The following is an 18,823-nucleotide window of genomic DNA, read 5'->3' on the forward strand; positions in this document are numbered from 1 at the left end:
ATAAATATTATATATATAATCTTCCTGTGATCTCAAAGGGAGCAGCGTTCCTCCCTGCCTCTATGGGGACACAGACGCGGAGAGAAGACTCCGCCCTCCCAGCTGGCGTTAGGGCGGCGGCCCCTGGTGGGCTGTGGGCCGGGCTGGAAGGAACAGCAGGAATGGGAGTGGGACGTGCTGTGGGGGTGGTGGAGGAGCCTTTTACTTTCTCCTGTCAAAACCGTCTATATATATTTTTTGCAAATTAGCTTTGCAATGAAAAACCTAAAACAAAAAAAAGCCTACCCTCCTTCGCAACCCCACTCCCTCCAGTGGCAGTTTTCCAGGCGGCGTTCCCGGGGCTGGAGGGGCCCCCGGAGGCTGTGGACGCTCCCTCCACCTGGGAGAGAGGGGAGGGGCCACGGCTCATGGGAGTCACTGGCCAACACCCCCGCCCCACTCAGGCCAGCTCCATCTCTGAAATGGGATCAGGAGCACTGGAGATCTTGGTCCCAAGCCTATGTTGTCAGTTTGGCTCAAATAAACTCACAGAAAAGGTATAAAACGAGGTCACAGTCCCTCCCTCCGAGGTTGAAGTGAGACTTAGGTAAGACCAAGGAGACACCCTCGGTAAGGCCGCTCAGGCACTCCAGGGCAGAGACCATTTCTGCCCAGGCTGCTCTGTATGCCCAGGGCCTGGCACCGTGTCTAGCACTTAGTAGGTGCTCAATGCATGCTGCTCCTTCCTTATACTGGCTGACGGGCTAGTTAACACACCGATGTTCGCACGTCAGGGGCTCGGTGCATGTTCATTTCCTTCTCCTTTTTTTACGTCTTTGCTTTTATTCTGCAGGTGCCTTCAGTACCTGCCTCCGGTGAAAGACAGCTCTGTCCTTTCTCTGTCTCCTCCTCCCATCCCATTTCTGTTTGTTTTTTTTTTTTTTTTTTTTTAAATAATTTTTTTTTGATTTCAGAGAGGAAGAGAGAGAGAGAAAAAAAAAACAAAACATTAACGATGAGAGAGAATCATTGATCGGCTGCCTCCTGCATGCCCTCGACTGGGGATCGAGTCTGCACTCCGGGCATGTGCCCTTGACCGGAATCGAACCCGGGACCCTTGAGTGTGTAGGGGGACGCGCTATCCATTGAGCCACACCAGCCAGGGCTCCCATCCCATTTCTGGGCAGAGTTGGGCATCATGGAGACCAAGGCTCCCATGGGCGTTCACCCGGCCGGCCCAGCCTGGGGCCTCGGAGGGGCGGCAGGGCTCCGGCCGGGCCTGAGGCGTTTGACCGTCCGCAGTGGGTCGGCTTAGGGCCAGGCCAGAGGCGGGGGCAGACGCCAGGGCAGGGGCCTTTCCTCGGGGGAAGCCCGGAGGTTTCCATCCAGGGTTCCTGCTCCCCTGCAGCAGCAGCGGGAGCCGGCCCAGCCGGGGCTCCGGCAGGAAGCGGGACATCTGTTCGCGGCTCCGAGGGCTGGGAGCCGAGGAGGAAGCCGTGTCCTCCCTGCAGGGGGCCTGGACCTGGCTGCCATGTGCGGGCCTGAGTCCAGGCCGAGCCGAGGAGCCGGAAGGAGGGGCTGCCGGGGAGGACGGTCTCTTCCCGCGGCTGCCAGGGCGGGCCGTGTGCCTGCTGTCCCCCCACCATCAGGTCTCCCCTCCCCGCCCCGTGGCCAGGCCGCGTTCCTCCCGGAACTTCCCTTTGCCAGGACCCAGACCACCCTTCTCCAGGCCCTGCCCCGGCCCCAGGACCCTCCCACACCCACTGGCCACCGCGGCCCCCCCGACCTGCCCTCACCCAGTGCCCAGCACACTCACCCCACTGCCCCGCAAGGCTGAGGGCTCCCTGCGGCATGGCCCTGCGCCTGCGCCCAGTCTGGGTCACGGACACCCATGTGTGTTCGGGGGGCGTTTCCTTTGTGCAGGACGGAACCAGGCTCTCCGTAAGAGGGGGTTTCTGGTGACCCCCAGGATCTGCAGACACTGCCCTCGGGACGGGAAGCTGGGTTTAGGGCCCTGGAAACCTGCCTGCCTCGGTCTGTGACGTGGGTGTGGGCACCCTGTGCTGCTGCCGAGCAATGGAAGGCCTGTGAGGGAGGAGAGCGGGGAGGTGGGCAGAGCCGGGCAGAGGTTTGCAATGAGGCTAGAGCCGTGGCCGGCAAACGGCGGCTCGCGAGCCACATGCGGCTCTTTGGCCCCTTGAGTGTGGCTCTTCCACAAAATTCCACGGCCCGGGCGAGTCTATGTTGAAGAAGTGGCGTTAGAAGAAGTTTACATTTAAAAACTGTGGCTCTCCAAAGAAATTTCAGTCGTTGTGCTGTTGGTATTTGGCTCTCTTGACTGATGAGTTTGCCGACCACTGGGTTAGAGCATGGGAGGACCGGGGTTCTGTGGACGGCCATTCATGTGTGTCCGTCAGGCACCAAGGGCGCCGGAAGGTCCCCCTCAAATCCCAGGGGTTCCCCCGTCTGGCTCTTGTACCTCAGGTGACCCCTCGGGGAGGTGAGGGGCAAGTGGGGGAGACCCCAGAGGCTGTCAGGAGAGACGAGCAGGAGACCAGGCGGAGGGGCAGTGCGGATGGAGGGACCCTCCCCGCTCCTGCCCTCGGAGCCCGCCAGCCCTAAGCTGGGGCCCCCTTGGCGGGGTCTGGGCCTCAGTGACCTTCGCCTGCCCCCAGCCTCCGCGGCAGCCCCCCGCCATGACCCCCACGCGGAATGACCTCTTTCTCCGATGCAGACACTGAGAAGCAGAGAGGAAAAGGACTTGCCCCAGGCCAGGTAGCCAGGAGGTGAACACTCCCACGGAGAGGGCCTTCAGGTGTTCCAGAATGTTCCACGGGTAACCACCGGAAGCCTCCAGGCCCCTCTCCCCGTCGCGACGCTACAGACAGGGACGCTGAGGCACAGAGCGGGGAGCGACTCGCTTCAGGTCACGCAGCCGCCACGCCGAGGAGCTGGGACCGCGGCCAGACATCCACGCTCCGGCCAGGAGGACGCGCTGCCTCTGGAGGGAGCCGCGGCCCGGGAAGGCTGGTCTGGGGGCCTGTGCCCCTCGGACTGGGACGGGGCTGGACGGGAGGCAGGCCCGGCGGCAGGGAGCACAGGATGCCCGCGAGGAGGCGGAGGCCGTGGGGACACGGACACGCGGAGCCTGGCAGCCGCGGGCAGGAGTCACTTCACTCTTCCCAGCGGCCTCGTTCTGTGGGCCCGATCCTTCCTGCCTCAGGCCGAGCCTCCGGCCGAGCCCACAGCTTCCTCGGTCACTCTGGAGTTCACCTTATTCCTAGATCCTGAACTAGCCCGGTCTGAGAGCCAAGCTTTACGCTCCACTCGGAGCCTCTCCTCTCCCCCAGCCGAGTCTTCCTGAAATGCAAACACCTGGCTACGAGGAAGGCGGCCGCGGGCTCCTCTCACCCCCAGCGGGCCCACTGCCCCCACCTCCGCCCCACAGATGTCTCTGGTCCCCGCAGGGCTGCAGCGTGGGGCGGGGAGGACAGAGGTGGCGGTGACCTGGCCGGGTCAGGTGCACTCAGGAGGGTCAGGTGCCTGGAAACTGGCTCTTCCTCATTAGGGACACATTCCTGGGTTCTTATAGACCCCTCCTGCCTCCCCACGAGAGGTCTGCCCCCTGCAGGTCCTGCCTGGGCATAGCATCCCGACAGGCAGGTGCTTGCAGCCCAGCTGAGCATCTGTCTTCTGGGTCCACCCAGCACAGGTGCTTCCCGTAGGGTCACGTGCCCCTCCCCCCCCAGGTCTCCGGGGGCAGGATCCGAGTTCAAAATGACCTCAAACCAGTCTCATTCAGCAAGTTCCTGCTGGGCCCCGGATGCTGGAGGGCGGCTGTTCCCAAAGCTGCCTGGTCCTGGGCTGGTGGGAGCGCCCCTCACTTTTACCCCTGGTCACCCCCCCTCCAAACCCCGGGGGACACGGGCCATGCTCTCGGGCTCTCTGGGCTGAGGCTCGGAGCGAGGCCCACGCCCACCTCCCACCGGCTTCCTGGCCACGCGGCCCTGGAGGGCTGGGGTTTTGGCCCAGACTTTGCAAGAACAGGGGCACTTGGTGACATTGTCCTCGGCTCGGGGGGTCTGGGCGGGAGCGGGCGGCAGGGCTGAGGAGGCAGGGGTCCGAGTGGCATTTCCATTAGGGTCAGTTAGTCACCGGCGCGGGGACTGGCCGGGAAGGGATGAGTCAGAGTCCAGGCGCGGGGTTCGGGCCCCCTCAGAAGGCGGTGAGTCAGGCGGCCGGTGGGGGTGCCGGTTGGCAGTGCCGGCTGGCAGTGGGAGGTCGGTTCTGAGCGTGCAGTTTGAGGCCATCCACGCAGGGGGAGCAGATGGCGGGGAGCAGGGACTTTGAAGTCCGGGCGTTTGGGTTTCAATCCCAGCGTCACCACTTACTCACAGGGCCCCCCAGAGCCAGTGGCCCAGCCTCCGTCCCGGTTCTCCCGGCTGCCCCCGGGAGGGCTGACGCCACCGCCAGCCAAGCCCCGGGTGCGGCTCAGAGCCTGGCGGGTGGGGCACGCAGCGGAGCAACCCCACGAGGAAGGGACTGTCACCCTCACCCCCCATTTACAGATGGGGAAACTGAGGCACGGCAGAGATGAACCGTTTGCCCAGGCTCTCACACCGACAGACCGTCCGGCTCCAGGGACTGTGCCCTCGCCCACCGCGCTCTGCAGGGGGGACATGGGCACGGTGGGGGTGACGGGGTGGGGTCACACCTGCCTCTGCCGGCAGGGGTGTTGGAGCCAGTGAGCTCACGCTTCCGCGTCTCGGTCCCCTCATCTAGACCTTGTGGGGCCTGCCCTCTCTGGCTGAGCGCTGAATGAGCCGATCCTTGTAAAGCGCACTCTGCGCAGGCCGGCTATCCTTCCGAGGGTAATTCCGAGTTGGGAAGGGTCATCAGAGGAGGCCCTCTCTTCCGTTTCACAGAGGAGGATACAGAGGCCCAGAGAGGGTGATGGGCCGGCCTGAGGTCACAGCCGGCAGGTGCCTCCACTGTGTTTCCACTGAGCTGTCTCCCGGGAGGAAGGCACTGAGAATGGTGCGCACAGCTGGGACACCGGGCTGGGAGTTAGGGGAGCGGGCTGGATACTGGAATCCACCTCTCCTTACCCACCTGCTGCTCTTGAGCTCCCCCCTCCCCCCTCTCACAGCCAGCACCTTCAGCACCCCCCAAGCAGCCTGCCACGTCGGCAGTCCCGGCTCCCTTACTGCTAAGGCGCTCCGAGCCCCACGTGGGCAAGTGACCCAGCAGCCTCAAACCTGGCCCCCTGAACCCGGCTGGGGCCTCCTCTGGTGTCCGAGGTGGGACGGTAGGCAGGCAGGCGGATGAGAAGTGGGGAGGGGTCAGGGCAGACAAGGCCAGCGAGCCTCCTGTAGGTCGCCCCTGCAGGGAAACTGAGCCCCAAGCGCCCACGGGGATTGCCGAGGGGGCCTGTGAGAGGACGGTCATTTTAACGAGCCCCCGTGGGGGGCAGAGTCCACATTTGCCTGTTCCGAAGTGTGTCCCATTTCCTGGTGCACAGATGAGAGCGTCGTTCCTTCCCAGAACCCCCCCGAGACCGCCAGATCCGCCCCAAAGAGTGTGCTGCTCCTGCTGGGCCTTCAGACGGGCGGGCGAGGCTGGCCTTTATGAGATCCCCTGCCACCGGCTCTGTCCCACTTTCCCCGGCCCACCCCGTCTCCGCACCGAAGCCTCCAGGCTTCTGGCTCATAGAGGCGGAGGCCGGCGGCTGCCATTTAAACGGTGGCTCAGGTCTTTGTCACAGCCGAGCTCATCCTTTGGAAAAGGCAGGAAAAACTGGCCTTTTGTTCTATTGAAGGTCACCCCCCCTTGGAGGGACCGGAGGGAGATCTGTTCCCATCGAGCTTCCGCTCTGATGTGCTGGGTGCCTCCCGCTGTCCGTCGTCCATCGGCGTGTTCACATCCCTCCCCGAGGCGCGTTGTTCCGGAGGCTTCAGAGGCTGGGGAGGGAGTGAGGTGCAGGGGAGAGAGGGGCCTGGGCTGCTGTCCACACACCTGAGGGTCTGCTCTTTAGTTATCCTTTTGGGTTTTTAACTTAATTCTACATGATCCACAATGCCAATGTCTTAAAAATATATATATTTTATTGATTTTTTTTTACAGAGAGGAAGGGAGAGGGATAGAGAGCTAGGAACATCGATGAGAGAGAAACATCCATCAGCTCCTCCTGCACACGTCCTGCCGGGGATGTGCACGCAACCAAGGTACATGCCTTTGACTAGAATCGAACCCGGGACCCTTGAGTCTGCAGGCCGACGTTCTATCCACTGAGCCAAGCCAGTCAGGGCGATGCCAATTTCTTGAAATTTATTGGGACTTGCGTTTTGTCCTTCCACGTGACGTACACGATAAGTTTTGGACATCACCATGTGCTGGAGAATAACGAGTCAGGGGCAGGATGCTATAGATTCTGTTTGTGGCTCAGCTGTTTGTGCCTTGAGGGTTTATGTTTTGGAACTTTGGACTGCGAGCTCATGCTTCCAAGGGTTTTATCGGCGAGAATCCCTGTGGCCTTGACGGTGGGGCTGTCCCTCCAGAGAGACTTGCATTTGGTTCTGCCACAGGCTCTGTGGGTGCCTTTTTTTTTTTTTTTTTAAATATATATTTTATTGATTTTTTACAGAGAGGAAGAGAGAGGGAGAATTAGAAACATCGATGAGAGAGAATCATTGATCAGCTGCCTCTTGCCCATCCCCTATATCACATGTGTCAAACACAAGGCCCGCGGGCCAAATCCAGCCCGCCAGGCCTTGCAATGTGGCCCGCACCGCGCTGTCATCACTGCACTCCGCTGTCAGTTTATGACATTGTCAGTTTATGACTGTTCAGTAAACCATTCGGCCCGCGATTTAGGCTGGATTTTAGATTTTGGCCCCTTCTCTGATTGAGTTCGACACCCCTACCCTATATCGATTGTGTTACATCTGGAAATCTGACCATCACCCATGAGCATCTTTTTTAATTTTTATTTAAAGATATATTTTATTGATTTCTCACGGGGAGGAAGGGAGAGGAATAGAGAGCTAGAAACATTGATGACAGAGAAACAGTGACCAGCTGCCTCCTGCACACCCCCCCATCGGGGATGTGCCCGCAACCAAGGTACTTGCCCTTGACCGGACTTGAACCTGGCCGACGCTCTATTCACTGAGCCACCCTGGTTTCGGCATGTGGGTGCCTTTTATATTAATTTCCAGATCTGGGAGTCCTAAGACCATGTAGTTAATGAAAATTCAAACCTGAAACCTGCGTCAGGGAAAGCCTAGACTTACACTTTCCTGAACGAGACTCTTCAGCTTTCCAACGGAGCTGAGAAATGACCGACAGCTTCTCCCTCTTTTCGTAAAAGGGCCATTTCCCCTCTTGTTTGCTCTTTCACTGAGGACACGGGTTCCCCTTTATTCAGTGTCTTGGTTCCGAATCTCCTCTGGCAAGGGCCCAGGCCTGGTCTCCCATCCTGCAGAGACATAAAACCCAAACTCCGGGCTCCCGGGGTCCGCAGAGGCCCACAGCGCCCACACTTGCCCCGGCGCCACCCCACCCCCACCCCCACCCCCACCCCCTACCCCTCCCCCACCCCCACCCCCACCCCCTACCCCTCCCCCACCCCACCCCCACCCCCACCCCCACCCAGCCAGACATCAGCCTCTGGTGTCACTGGGTGTGGCCTCCCTGGTGCTGGGTGCCGGGGTGTCTGTCCTGTCTGGGAGCTCAGTGGTGTTGGGAGGTCTGCCATCGTTTACCCCGTGTCCGCAGAGCAGCTCCTCAGGAGGCTGCAGCCACTCAGCCTGGAACCCGGCTCCACCTCGGGCCGGTGAGCGGTCACCATGGCCTTCTGACAGCAGCCAGGCCTCTCTCCCCTGCACCTCGCTCCTTCCCCAGCTTCTGAAGCCTCCGGAACAATGGGCTTCCAGGAGGGATGTGAACACGACAATGGCACATCACCAGGAGGGATGTGAACACGACAATGGCACATCAGAGCGGAAGCTCGATGGGAACAGATCTCCCTCCGGTCCCTCCCTTCTGACACGGCTCCTACTCTGGGCCTCACTGCTCTGGTGGGAGGAGCGGCCAGAAGCTCCCGCCTCAGAGAAGCCCCCAGTGAAGACGCTGGGCTGGGGGACCGGGGGAGGCAGGGGGCGGGGACGGGGGCAGGCGCCATAGGAGGGCTGGCCCTGACCTCACGGTGGGACTCCAGCCCCTCGCCGCCTACCCACCGGCGGCCAGATCTCGGGCCCGAGTCCAGGACCAGTTGCAGACAGGGCAGGCTCCTTGTCCTGCTGGCACAGGGGGCAGGGAGGGACCACAAGGTGGTGAGGGGCACCCGAGAGAGCCCTGGGGCAGGGAGGGGCAGGCACCCTGAGCGGCTGCCAGGCTGAGGGGGGACAGGACCCGGGGGGGGGCTCTCTAGAGGTTGAGGCAGGGCGGGTGCGGGAGGCTGGAGCTGGCAGACGGAGGCTGAGGCAGGAGGGCGGGAGGGGAGAGATGGGGAAGCCAGAAGGGGGATGGTGGTGAGGGGGGGCTGGACAGGACACCCGATCAAGGCCTGGCAAGCGGGTAGAGGGGCAGTCCTGGGCAGAGCGCAGGTCTGGGCAGGGGGTGCCTGGTGCTGCCTGTAGAGCAGGGGCACCTGCAGAGAAAGGGCTCGTCCAATCAGAGGCACACGAGTGCCGGAGACAGTCTCCCCCAGCCTCCTCGTTAGCGAAGCATCGTGCCAACTGGAGCTGCTGCGGGCAGCCATGCCCCACGCTGGGTGCTCCCCGGGCTCTGGGCGATAAGCTGGCCAGGGACCAGCCCACAGCCCCCGTGGGTGATGCGATTCCAATGGGGGGGAGGGGGCAGGCAATGGCGGACCCTCCCCGTGCGGCCTCGTTGGCACTCTCCAGGGTCAGGAGGTGCACGCACCGCTGCTCAGCTCACCTCCAGGCTGGGGCAGGCCGGTCCCCGAGGCAGGGGCCAGGCCCGCGCTCTCTGCAGACCAGTCCGAGAAGAAATGAGACAGACACCCCCAGCCCGGGGCCGGGCCTCAGCTGGAATGTGACAATTTATTTGGGGAGCGAGCAGCTTCCCCCCCTTCCTGGCATCGATACAATATCAAAGAGCAGCAGAACAAAACGTACAAGACGAGTATCAGCACGAACCCCCCCTCCCTGACCCAGAAACAACCGAATCCGAACAGAACCAAACCCACACCCGGACCAGGCTGCCTCTCCCGCAGCCTCCGGGCGGGGGCGGGGGGCCAGACCCTCACAGGGGCCTGTCGCCGCCCCGCCTCCTCTCTAACCGCCGAGGCAAAGTTTAGCCAGCTGGGAGCTGGATGGTTGAACCACAGATGAAGGCAACACCACTTCATTTTTAAAATGAGAAAGAGAAAAGAGTGCCCTCCCCAAATATAGAGCTATATACGTATACTTTATATATATAGAATTCATCCGTGCACAACTCCTTAAATGAGCTTTTCAAAAATTAAAAAAAAATTAAAAGATACATTTCTTTAGGCCTTTGTGTACTTAAATTAAAACCAAAGGTCTCCATCTCCGCTCTGGCCACAGCCGGGGCGGCCCCAGGACCCTTCCTTCTCGCTGGCCTCTTGTGAGGGCCCCCCATTGCACCGTCAGCCCCTTTGCCCGGCGGGAGCATTGCACACAGTAGGGGCACTCAGTGGAGTGAGGCGCTGACTCCTTGGGGGAGGGGACACCTGCAGGCCTGGGGGGTGGGGTTCTCAGTCCCCATCCAGCTGCCCCATCTGGCATCCTGGTGACTGCCAGCAAGCTGGGGCAGGCTGGGAACCTCTCCTGCAGTTTGAGGCCGTGATTCTGGGCTTTCTGAATCTGAGAGGAGATGCAGATAAAAAACAAAAACCTTTCAACGCTTTCCTTTCTTTAAAAGTGATTCCTAAAACGTAGGAGCCCCAAGGGCCGCCATGGGCTAGCTAACAGGGGCTCCGCTCCGGGTGGGCCAAGTGCAAAACCAATCAGTTCCTAAGCCACGATGCCCCGAAGGCGGGAGATAGGGTGCTGGCCTGGTTCCAGGGCCCGGAAGGCTGATGGCGGCCCACCCCCCCTCCTGCCCGGGCTAACGCTTCCTCTCTGGGATGACCCTCCAGGGGAGCAGAGGATGGTCCCAACTTCCCATCTCAAACCAGACACCAACCTCACCTGTTTCCTATGACATGGGGGTGGGAAGGGGTGGCATTAGGGGACAGGACCGATGCCTCAACCACTACGTGAACGTGGGAGCTCGGCCGTGGGCTATCTCACATGGAAAAATAAAGCAAACCAGGCTGCCACCTCTGCTTGGTAATCAGGCAAGTGGGAAAGCAGCAAGGGGGGAGGGCCCTGGGGGCTGAGCCGTGCGGGAGGGTGGGTGCTTCCGGGCCGGCTCCCACCACCGGGGAGAGGAGAGGCCGTTTGCTCGGGACGCCGCCCACGCAGGCCACCAGGGAGCCGTCACCCAGAGCATCATCCAGAGCAGCTGCATGCGTGCCTCCGCCAGGCGAGGGGCCAGGCAGCAGCCCATCACCAGTGGACAGAGAAGGGGTACGCATTCCCTTCTCTCCATGGTAACCCCCACCCGAGGGGCACCACCTACGTGGTCTCCCGGAGTGCTCAGCTCCTGTCTCCCTGAAGCGTATCCCCTCCCTGGCCAGGGAAGTGCAGGGGGCCTGGTCTTTGGGTGATGGGGAGACGTCCCCATGGGGGGGGGGGGGTAGGGACCAGATGGCCCAACAAGTGAAGGACAGAGAGCAAGCAACCCAACTACCTATTCACCAGCCTTCCTGGAGGAGTCACCAACGCGGTCCCGGCATAGCCTGCCCACTCCCCACATCTCAGCTCCGTGTGCTGGGCCCCTGCAGCTCAGAACCCGCCGTCACCCTTTCCCTGGAGGGTCAGGCCCGGGTCTGGGCCTGGGCGGAGGGCTCACCCTCCGTTCCTGCCCTCCATTGCCACCTCACCTGTGCAATCACTGCGTTACCAGTTTTCCTTAAATATCTTTCTCCCCTCCCTCCCCATCCCCATAGGAATCCCACAATATTTTTTTCTATTTCTTTTTTTTCCTCTTTTTTGTTTTTTGCAAAACTAATTCTTTCACTTTCCTGTCATAAAATCACCTCTGAAAACACAACTTCTTTACAAAAAGTCACGAATGACACAGACTCTCAGGAAAACACATTTCTATGGTCTCGGAGACACCTGGCACTGACGCCAGGTGGCCGCTCACCGGGGGTGAGGGGTCGGGGGTCACCTCCGAGGACAGAGGAGAAACCAGCCCTTACTGGGGGGCAGCCCATTGGCACTTGGACAGCCACGGAGCCAACACCAAGGGCCGATGGGAGGGTCCGGGAGTGCCAGCCCCCCAAACCCTCCGAGGCCTCACTCTGCACCCTGGGGTGGGGGGCCAGAGGCCTGGCTGCAGCCCCTGGTGGGAGATGAGAGTCCTCCAACACTTCCTGTTCCCTTTCTGCCTCCTCCGTCTGCCATCCTGCTCTGAGCGGACCCCGTCACCCATGTACCAGGGCTACACCGAGCCTCCGGCAGGGCACAGGGCTGCCCCTCATGCCAACCTGACAGCCTCCCCAGCACACCAGACCCCGGCCCCTCTTCGGCCCCCCACCTCGGCCTGCCTGTCCTCCCAGGTCTGGACTGGAACGGGGCTTTGGTCTCTGCCACTGGCACGGATGCCTCAGCTCCTGGCAGCAGAGGGAGCGCTGCCCGGGCACACAGAGGCTGCGCTGAGACAGCCTCCGCGGTCAGAAGCAGGCGAGGGGGGCGAGGAGCTGGAGCCCCGGAACTCAGAGCCCGGCTTCCCCCTCCCCACAGCGCCCAGGAGGAAGGGGACGCTGGACGGTCTCCCTTCACCACTTCAGGCCCCGCGGTGCTGTGTGCGCGGCCAGAGGCGCCTGCCAGGCTGACACCCCAAGGGAGACGGCCTTGGGGACCACGCCCAGCACACGGGCCGGGAGGCAGGCCTGGCGGCTCCACAGGCCCAGCCGACGGCAGGGGAAGGTCCAGGCCTTGGGCGGCCCCGTCCTGAGGAACCCTGGGGAGCCGCCCGTAAGCTGGACCAGGGCCGGTGCACACACGGCAGCACACGCACAGCAAGCGGCTGCACACGCACACGCGCACGCGCACAGGGCTGGAAGTGTCCGCGGCAGGTTCTGGTAGCACCTTTGGTCGTGAACTGAGGGCCCTTAGCTGCTGGGAGGCTGACAGGTGAGGTCCTGCCAGCTCCCCACCTGCCAGTCAGGGGTTAGAGAGGTGGGTGGGGCCGAAAGGAGCGCTGGGGTCTCCCAGAGGTGGGCAGATCCGTGCTCTGGGCACTGCCACCCTCATTGGGCTCAACCTGGCTGGGCTCTGCCATCCCTGCCCCTCTGCCCTGGCACCTGGAGGAAGGAAAGGAATGGCGCCCATGCGGGGAGGGGGTCTCCTAGGGCCCCTCGGCTGCCGGGTAGCACCGAGAAATCAGATGCCGTGCGTGCGCGAGCTGGAAGCAAGCTGGGGAGACAGGGCAGGACTGGAGGCGGCAGCTGAACCCCAGGGTCTGGGACTCCCTAGGAGTCGCCCAGTGGGCCCCCCTGTGCATGGGGAGAGGGTGCCAAATGACAAGAGGACTTGCCAGTGCCTCTGCCCAACTCCAGGTCAGACCCCCACTGGGCTTGAGGGGTTCCCACTGCCCATCCCATCCCGGGGTAACACTGAGCCACTGGAAACAAGCGAAGCACAGGCAGGTGTCTGAGGGGGTGGGAGCAAGTGCGACCTTCGGCAGGAGGCCCCCCCAAAGCCTCCTCCTGGCTGGCGCCCCTCACTTGCTCAGCCCGCCGCCGCCGCCCCCACCGGCAGAGCCTGCCACCCCGGCAGCCACCTTCTCGAAATCCTCGGGGTTGCAGAACTCCTTGATGGTGACGGTCAGGAGGTTGCTGGTGACGTCGGTGACCACCACGTTGGAGCAGGGCGACATCTCAGGGCGCCAGTCCCCGGCCTCCGGCTCGGCGGCGCCCGCGGGCTCGGGGGCGGGGGGCGGCTCCTGGCCCGCAGACGGAGGGGCGCTGGGGGGTGCCCGCTTGCCGGCCGCCGCCTCGGGCGAGATGGACAGGTCGAGCGCCTCGGGCTCGTGCCAGTCGGGGGCAGATGGGCCCATGGTCTCGGGGAGCAGTTTGGGGGGCGCGTCGTCGGGGTCGGAGGACTGCGGTGCGGGCGAGGGGCAGCCGGAGGAGCTGGAGCTGCGGGCCTCGTAGGCGGCGGCGGGAGCCGCCAGGAGCAGCCCCGGGGCGGGGGCGGCCGGGTCGGCCTTGCCGGGCGGGGCGGGCAGGGCGCCGGGCGCGGGCGGCTTGTACAGCGCCAGGGCGCCCAGCTTCATGTGGCGGATCTGCGTGCGCAGGATGCTCTCGCTGAACTTCTTGCTCTTGCCGATGACGCGGTTCCGGGAGGGCACCTTGGGGCGGGCCAGGTTGCCGGCCCCCTGCCCGGCGCCCCCGCCACCGGCGCCCTTGTCGATGACCTTCAGGTTCAGGATGATGCGGTTCCGCTTGGGCTCCCGCGGCTTCACCTTGCGGTTGATGATGCGCACGGTCTCGGAGAAGGGCGAGATGGGTGGGCGCAGGCCCGGGCTGCCGCCCTGGGGGTCGGGGCGGGGCAGCGGCCGGCGGGACATGCGGTGGCAGCGGCGGATGTCCTTCTTGAGCCGGTGCACGGCGGCGCTGGAGTGCAGCTTGGGCGAGGAGGCGCTGGCGCTCGGCTTGACGGGGAAGTGCACATCGCTGATGCGGAGGGCCTCGGCCTGGGCCCGCGCCTGTGGGTACAGGGCGGGCGGTGCGGGCTCAGCTTCCTGCTGCCCCTCTGGGCACCCCTGCACCAGCCGCTCCCACCAACGGCTCATTAGACCACCTGAGCATCAGGACATCAGTCTGCCCCTGACCCACCTGAGATACAAGGAGACTCACAGGGGAGCCAGTGCCTGCGATTCCGGGGCAGATCGGACCCAGTGCGGCCCCAGCTGAGACTGCACCAGCTGGGCGAGCTTAGCGAGGGCCGGCCTGGGCCTGCCCTTGCTGACAGGAGTGTCAGACTTGGGACACTGCAGAGAACAGCCTTTTGCTCGGAAGCCCTGGACCAGCCCTGCTCTGCGAAGGAGCCCAGCCTGGCCTGGCCCTTCTCCGCACACCAATTCCTGGGGACAGAAAGGAGGGAGGTCCCTCCCTGCTTCACTCTGCACCCCAGCCCTCGTGATCTATTTGCAGGGTCCCAAATCCCCCACGGCCCCTCGCTGCCTCTGAACAGGCTGCAGCCAGCTTGGACTAGCCGCCCAGCTGACCACTGTCTGGGACAGACCACGTCAGTCTCTGCACGAACATGGCAGCTGAGCCGTCTGTGTGCAGCCAGCCACTGCACCCCCGGTATGAAACCTGTTCTTCCCCAGGCTTCGCAGAGCTCACCTGCTACATCATGGGACACCTGGGTGTGACAGGGTCCCCTGACCCCCGGGTTCAGAGCAAAGGACTCACAAGGCCTATCAGCTGCCCCCGTGGCCCGTCTAGCCTTCCTTCACTGGGGAGCTGAGAGGCCGTGCAGCCGCTGGGGCACTAGGAACACAGCCTCCCCCAGGGGGCTGGCTCCTCGGGGAAGACAAGGTGCAGGCAGCTAGGGGGCAAGTGTGGGCCCAGACAGGCAGGCAGGGCCAGGTCCTGGAGGGCAAAGCCCTTATCCTTCGAGTGACTGGGCCCGGTGGTTGCAGGGGCCCCAGAGGCTGCTGAGGGTTCGCTGGGACAGTGGAGGCAGAGTTGGCAGGGAGAGGTGCAGAGTGGCCAAGGGACAGCAATGGCTGCAGAGAGGGGAGAGGTGGCTGACTGGTCTGCATCCTACAGGCACCTAGTTCCTGGTGGGGCAGGGGGCCCTTTCCGGGGTACACCCCGGCTCCAGTGGGACAGGGACTTCGGGGGTAACTGCATTCACCTGGGTGGGAGATGGTGGTGGCCAAGAAAAGGCCACATTTCCATAGTCTGAGCTCCCTGGGAGCGGGATCTGTGGTCTGGGGTCCCTTCACCTCACCCCATACCACCACTGGATGCTTAACCAGTACCTGGAGGTAGCTGCACCGCCCTTACACAAGACCAGGTTGTATCTGACCACAGCCCCCAGAACAGGTGTTTTCTGACTCACTTGCTGAGGAAGTAAAGATGCTTTTCATTGAAATGTGGGCGTACACTTTAATGCCAGGCCCTCCCAGCATAGCCGCTTTCAGCCTCTAGGTGGCAGCACGCGGAGCCTGGCCTGCCCTGCCAGGGCTCCCAGCAGCTTGCTCCCAGGCGGTACCTGGTTCCCTTCTAGCCTTTCCCAAAGGCAGGGGAAGGCAGGCAGGGCCTTTTGCAGGTTGGACCCCGCTGGCGCTTAGGGGACCCTGGTTCTGCCTGCTCCCCCAGGGCAGAGCAGTTCCCGCTGATGGCCTGAGCCCGTGGACCTCTGTAATAACGGTTCTCAGAATCCAGCAGAGATGGACAGCCCCTGGGGAGCGGCTAAGAGTGTGGGCAAACATCGGCTCCAGGATGAACTCCCAGCTCAGGGGGCCCCCGGGTCTCTTCCCCTATCTGTGCAGTCAGAGCAGGGCCCACCACCGCAGCTCCTGTGGCCATCACTTGTTACCTGCTTAGCACAGTGTGTGGCATGCAGCTAGCAATCAATACTAACTTATCTATGCTGATGGACAGTAAGGTTTTTCTAAGGTATGGTGCCTAAACTTTCTGTGAGAAACCTTTCTTTCCTTGTAATTCCTAAAATACAGGATGGGGTAAAAGTGGGCTTAGAGTTGTGACTAATATGAAAATTTATTTCTGTATTATTTTCCATATGAACGACTGTAAATCTACTTTTGCCCCACCAAGTACAATTTTCTTTTTTAAAAATGGCAACCACAGCCAATGCCCCGGGTTGATAGTATTCTGACCCGGTGACAGGCATGGCTCAGAGGAGCCCCTCTCGCCTGTTTTTTAAGTGTAAACGAGGATAATGTGATCTATTTCCCAGCTCCTGTTCCCTTCAAAATAGTTCCCAGCGGAAGGTGCAGGCCTACTGTGCACATTGCCTCTCGGTGACTCACAGGGCATTGGGTTCAGATCAAGCTGATCTCTCCCACCCAGGCAAGGCCTTCTCACTTGCTTCTGCATCCCCTGTCCCTTCATGGTTCCCCGCGTGTGCTTCCCGCCTTGCCCCTTCCTCGATGTGTACTCTCGGAAGGACAGGGTGAAGGGAAGGACAGGGTGAAGTTATGAAGTTGGGTGATGGGATCTCAGGTAAGTCAATTCCCCTCCATGGGCCTTGACTTTCTCATCTGTGAAATGGAGATAATACTCCCCACTTCATAGAATAATCCATGTGGGGACTCAGCATTGCATTAGGCCCATAGCCAGCTCAGGAACTAAAACTATTAAAAAAAAAAAAAAAAAAAAAAAAAGGCATTTTGTGAATCAATATTTTAGTCATTACTCACTTTGCCGCTAGAGGGTGCTCCAGCAGCGCTGAGGGCGTCACACCAGCCCTCTAGCTGCTCTGCACAATTGCTCCTAAGAAGCATCAAGGGTTAAGGCTGCTTCATGGACCCCCTGAGACATGTGTAGATCAGGGGCCCGGGGTTACAGGAACATGTCATGCTGGAAACCAACATTTCCTTCACTTCTGCTTTAACCCTAAAGCAAGTCCCCAAACAAGTCCTACTGGGTGGGGAGGCGAGGCTAGAGGCGCCCACCCCACTCGGATGGATGGGCGATTCTGAGCTTCTGCACCCTGCACAGCCTCTTCTCTGCAGAGTCCTCACTGCCCTCTCTGTACCAATCGCCACGAAGGCGCAGGCTGTCGGGGTGGGAAGGGGCCCTGGGACAAGCTTGGCGCTAACACGGAGACCGTCACTTACAGCCTTGCCTGGTGCCATCTTGCCTTCCCCTTTCCAGACTCTGTTCTTTCTCACCAACAAAATGACATAAAATAAAATATCCCCGAACTAAGATGGCTTCCTCGGGAGCTAGGTCTCCCTCCCCTGCCAAGGCTCACGGGCTCTGCTTTCCCTGCCCTCCTCTCAGTCCTCGTTAGGGCCTCTGGAAACAGCCAGAGGCAGGAAGGAACGGAGGCTCAGGGCCCCGGATCCAGCGGTCCGGCCTGAGTGATGAACTCAAAGTGAAGTGTGTTGAGGTCAAATTCAAGCGGAATCCCTCCGTGAGGGAGGAGGGAAGGCATGCAGAACGAATCCTGGGAGCGAGGGAAGCTGGGGCCAGGTGGCCTCCCAGTGCCTCTCCCTGCTCCCTACCATGAGGGAGCCCACATCCATCCCCCCCCCCCCCCCCCCCCCGGGGTCTCATTCCAGGCGGATCACAACGAGATGGCTCAGGGCTGGGGAAGAGGAAGGCTCCCAGGTGCAGAAGCCACCTCCCTGCCACCCCCCTCCCGGCGCCCTGCTGGCCTCCCCAAACCCTGATGTTGCCAGCGAGGATGACCCGCCTCGGGGCTCCCCACTTCCACACCCTCTCGCTGAAGCCAGAGCAGGCCGGGCTGCTGCCAGGGGCTCACAGCCACCCCCCTGCCCGGCTGGGGCCGCCTGGAGAGGCCCGCCCGCCTGGCGGCCGCCGACCCCTCCTTCCCTCCCCGCCTCCCCCCCTCGCAGGCCCCGCGCTGCGCCGCCGGCGCTGGAGGCCCGAGCAGGGGCCGCTGGGGCCGGGCCAGGTTACCTTCAGGAGGAAAGTTTTGGGCTTGGGTCCCCTCTTCTTGGGCCCGTACAGCTCACGCTCCCTCTCCCTGCGGCGGAGAAACGCGGAAGGTTAAGAAAGAGCCCCTTCCCCGGGCCCCCGCGGCGCTGCCCGCGCGGCTCCCCGCTCCCCCGCGCGGCGCCCCGGCCCCGCGCCCCCGCCGGCCTCCGGCCTCCCGAACTCACTTCTGCTCGAAGGCGGCGATGAGCCTCGCGTCCAGGATGTTCTCCTCGGGCTCCCAGGTGCTGTACCTGCCGGGCGCACAGGCGGGGCGTGCCCATGGGGACCGAGGCCGCGGCACCGGCCAGGGCGCAAACGTGGGCGCCGCCCCCGCCCCCCGCCCGTCCCCCCGGAAAAAAGGCCCGGCGCCCCCGGCCTCCCCTCCCCCGGTCCCCGCACCCCACGGCACTCACTTGATGGCCCACCCCTTCCATTTCACCAGGTACTCGATGCGCCCCTGAAAAACAGAGGGGGGTAAGGAAAAGGGGGGGAGTGGGGGTGGGGAGGATGCGGGCACCCGCGGAGGCGCCGGCGTGGGGGTGGGCGCGGAGCCCGGGCGAGCGGGACCGCAGCGCCGCGAGGCCCCCGCGGGCCGGCCAGCGGCGGGGGGACGCGGCGTCCCGCCCCGGGGAGGCGGCTCACCTTCCTGATCCGCCGCTTGATGATGGATTCGGCCGCGAAGACCCGCTCGCCCACGGCAGACAGCTCCATCTTGCTCCGCGGCGGCGCCCACAGCCCATAATACTCCCGGCTCCCGCGGCCGGTGCGGCACCGCTCGCTCGCGCACGCGCCGCAGCAGCGCGCAGGCCCCGGCGCGCGCCCGCGCTCCAGCTGCGCGCCGTCACGTGACCGCTCGCCGGGGGCGGGCGCGCCGTTGCCAGGACGTCCCCCTCCCCCGGGGCCGTTGCTATGGAAAGTGGGAGCACGCGGGGCGGGGGCGCGCGCCGGCTCTTAAAGGGGCCTCGCCGGCCCGCGGGAAGCCCTGGCGCGGAGGCAGGCGGGGGGATGCTGGCTGGGCTCGTGGGGAGCTGGGCTTTGGCAGTCTTTGCATCTCCCACTCCCCTCGCCATCTTCCCGGCCCCGGGGAGCTGACAACGC

At 62.9% G+C, this 18,823-nt stretch overlaps 1 protein-coding gene across 1 annotated transcript; it reads right to left on the minus strand.

Moving 5' to 3' along the window:
- Nucleotides 1–9,030: 9,030 nt before the first annotated feature.
- Nucleotides 9,031–18,550, minus strand: CBX6 (chromobox 6). Its single transcript, XM_084880024.1, has 5 exons — nucleotides 18,368–18,550; nucleotides 18,139–18,182; nucleotides 17,911–17,976; nucleotides 17,708–17,774; nucleotides 9,031–13,788 (listed from the first exon to the last, which is right to left on the minus strand). The coding sequence occupies exons 1-5, from the start codon at nucleotides 18,434–18,436 to the stop codon at nucleotides 12,802–12,804; spliced, it is 1,233 nt and encodes a 410-aa protein (XP_084736150.1). The 5' UTR covers nucleotides 18,437–18,550; the 3' UTR covers nucleotides 9,031–12,801.
- Nucleotides 18,551–18,823: the final 273 nt, after the last annotated feature.

This window comes from Pipistrellus hanaki, assembly GCF_964339955.1.
Source record: "Pipistrellus hanaki genome assembly, chromosome: 3".
Lineage (NCBI taxonomy): Eukaryota > Metazoa > Chordata > Mammalia > Chiroptera > Vespertilionidae > Pipistrellus > Pipistrellus hanaki.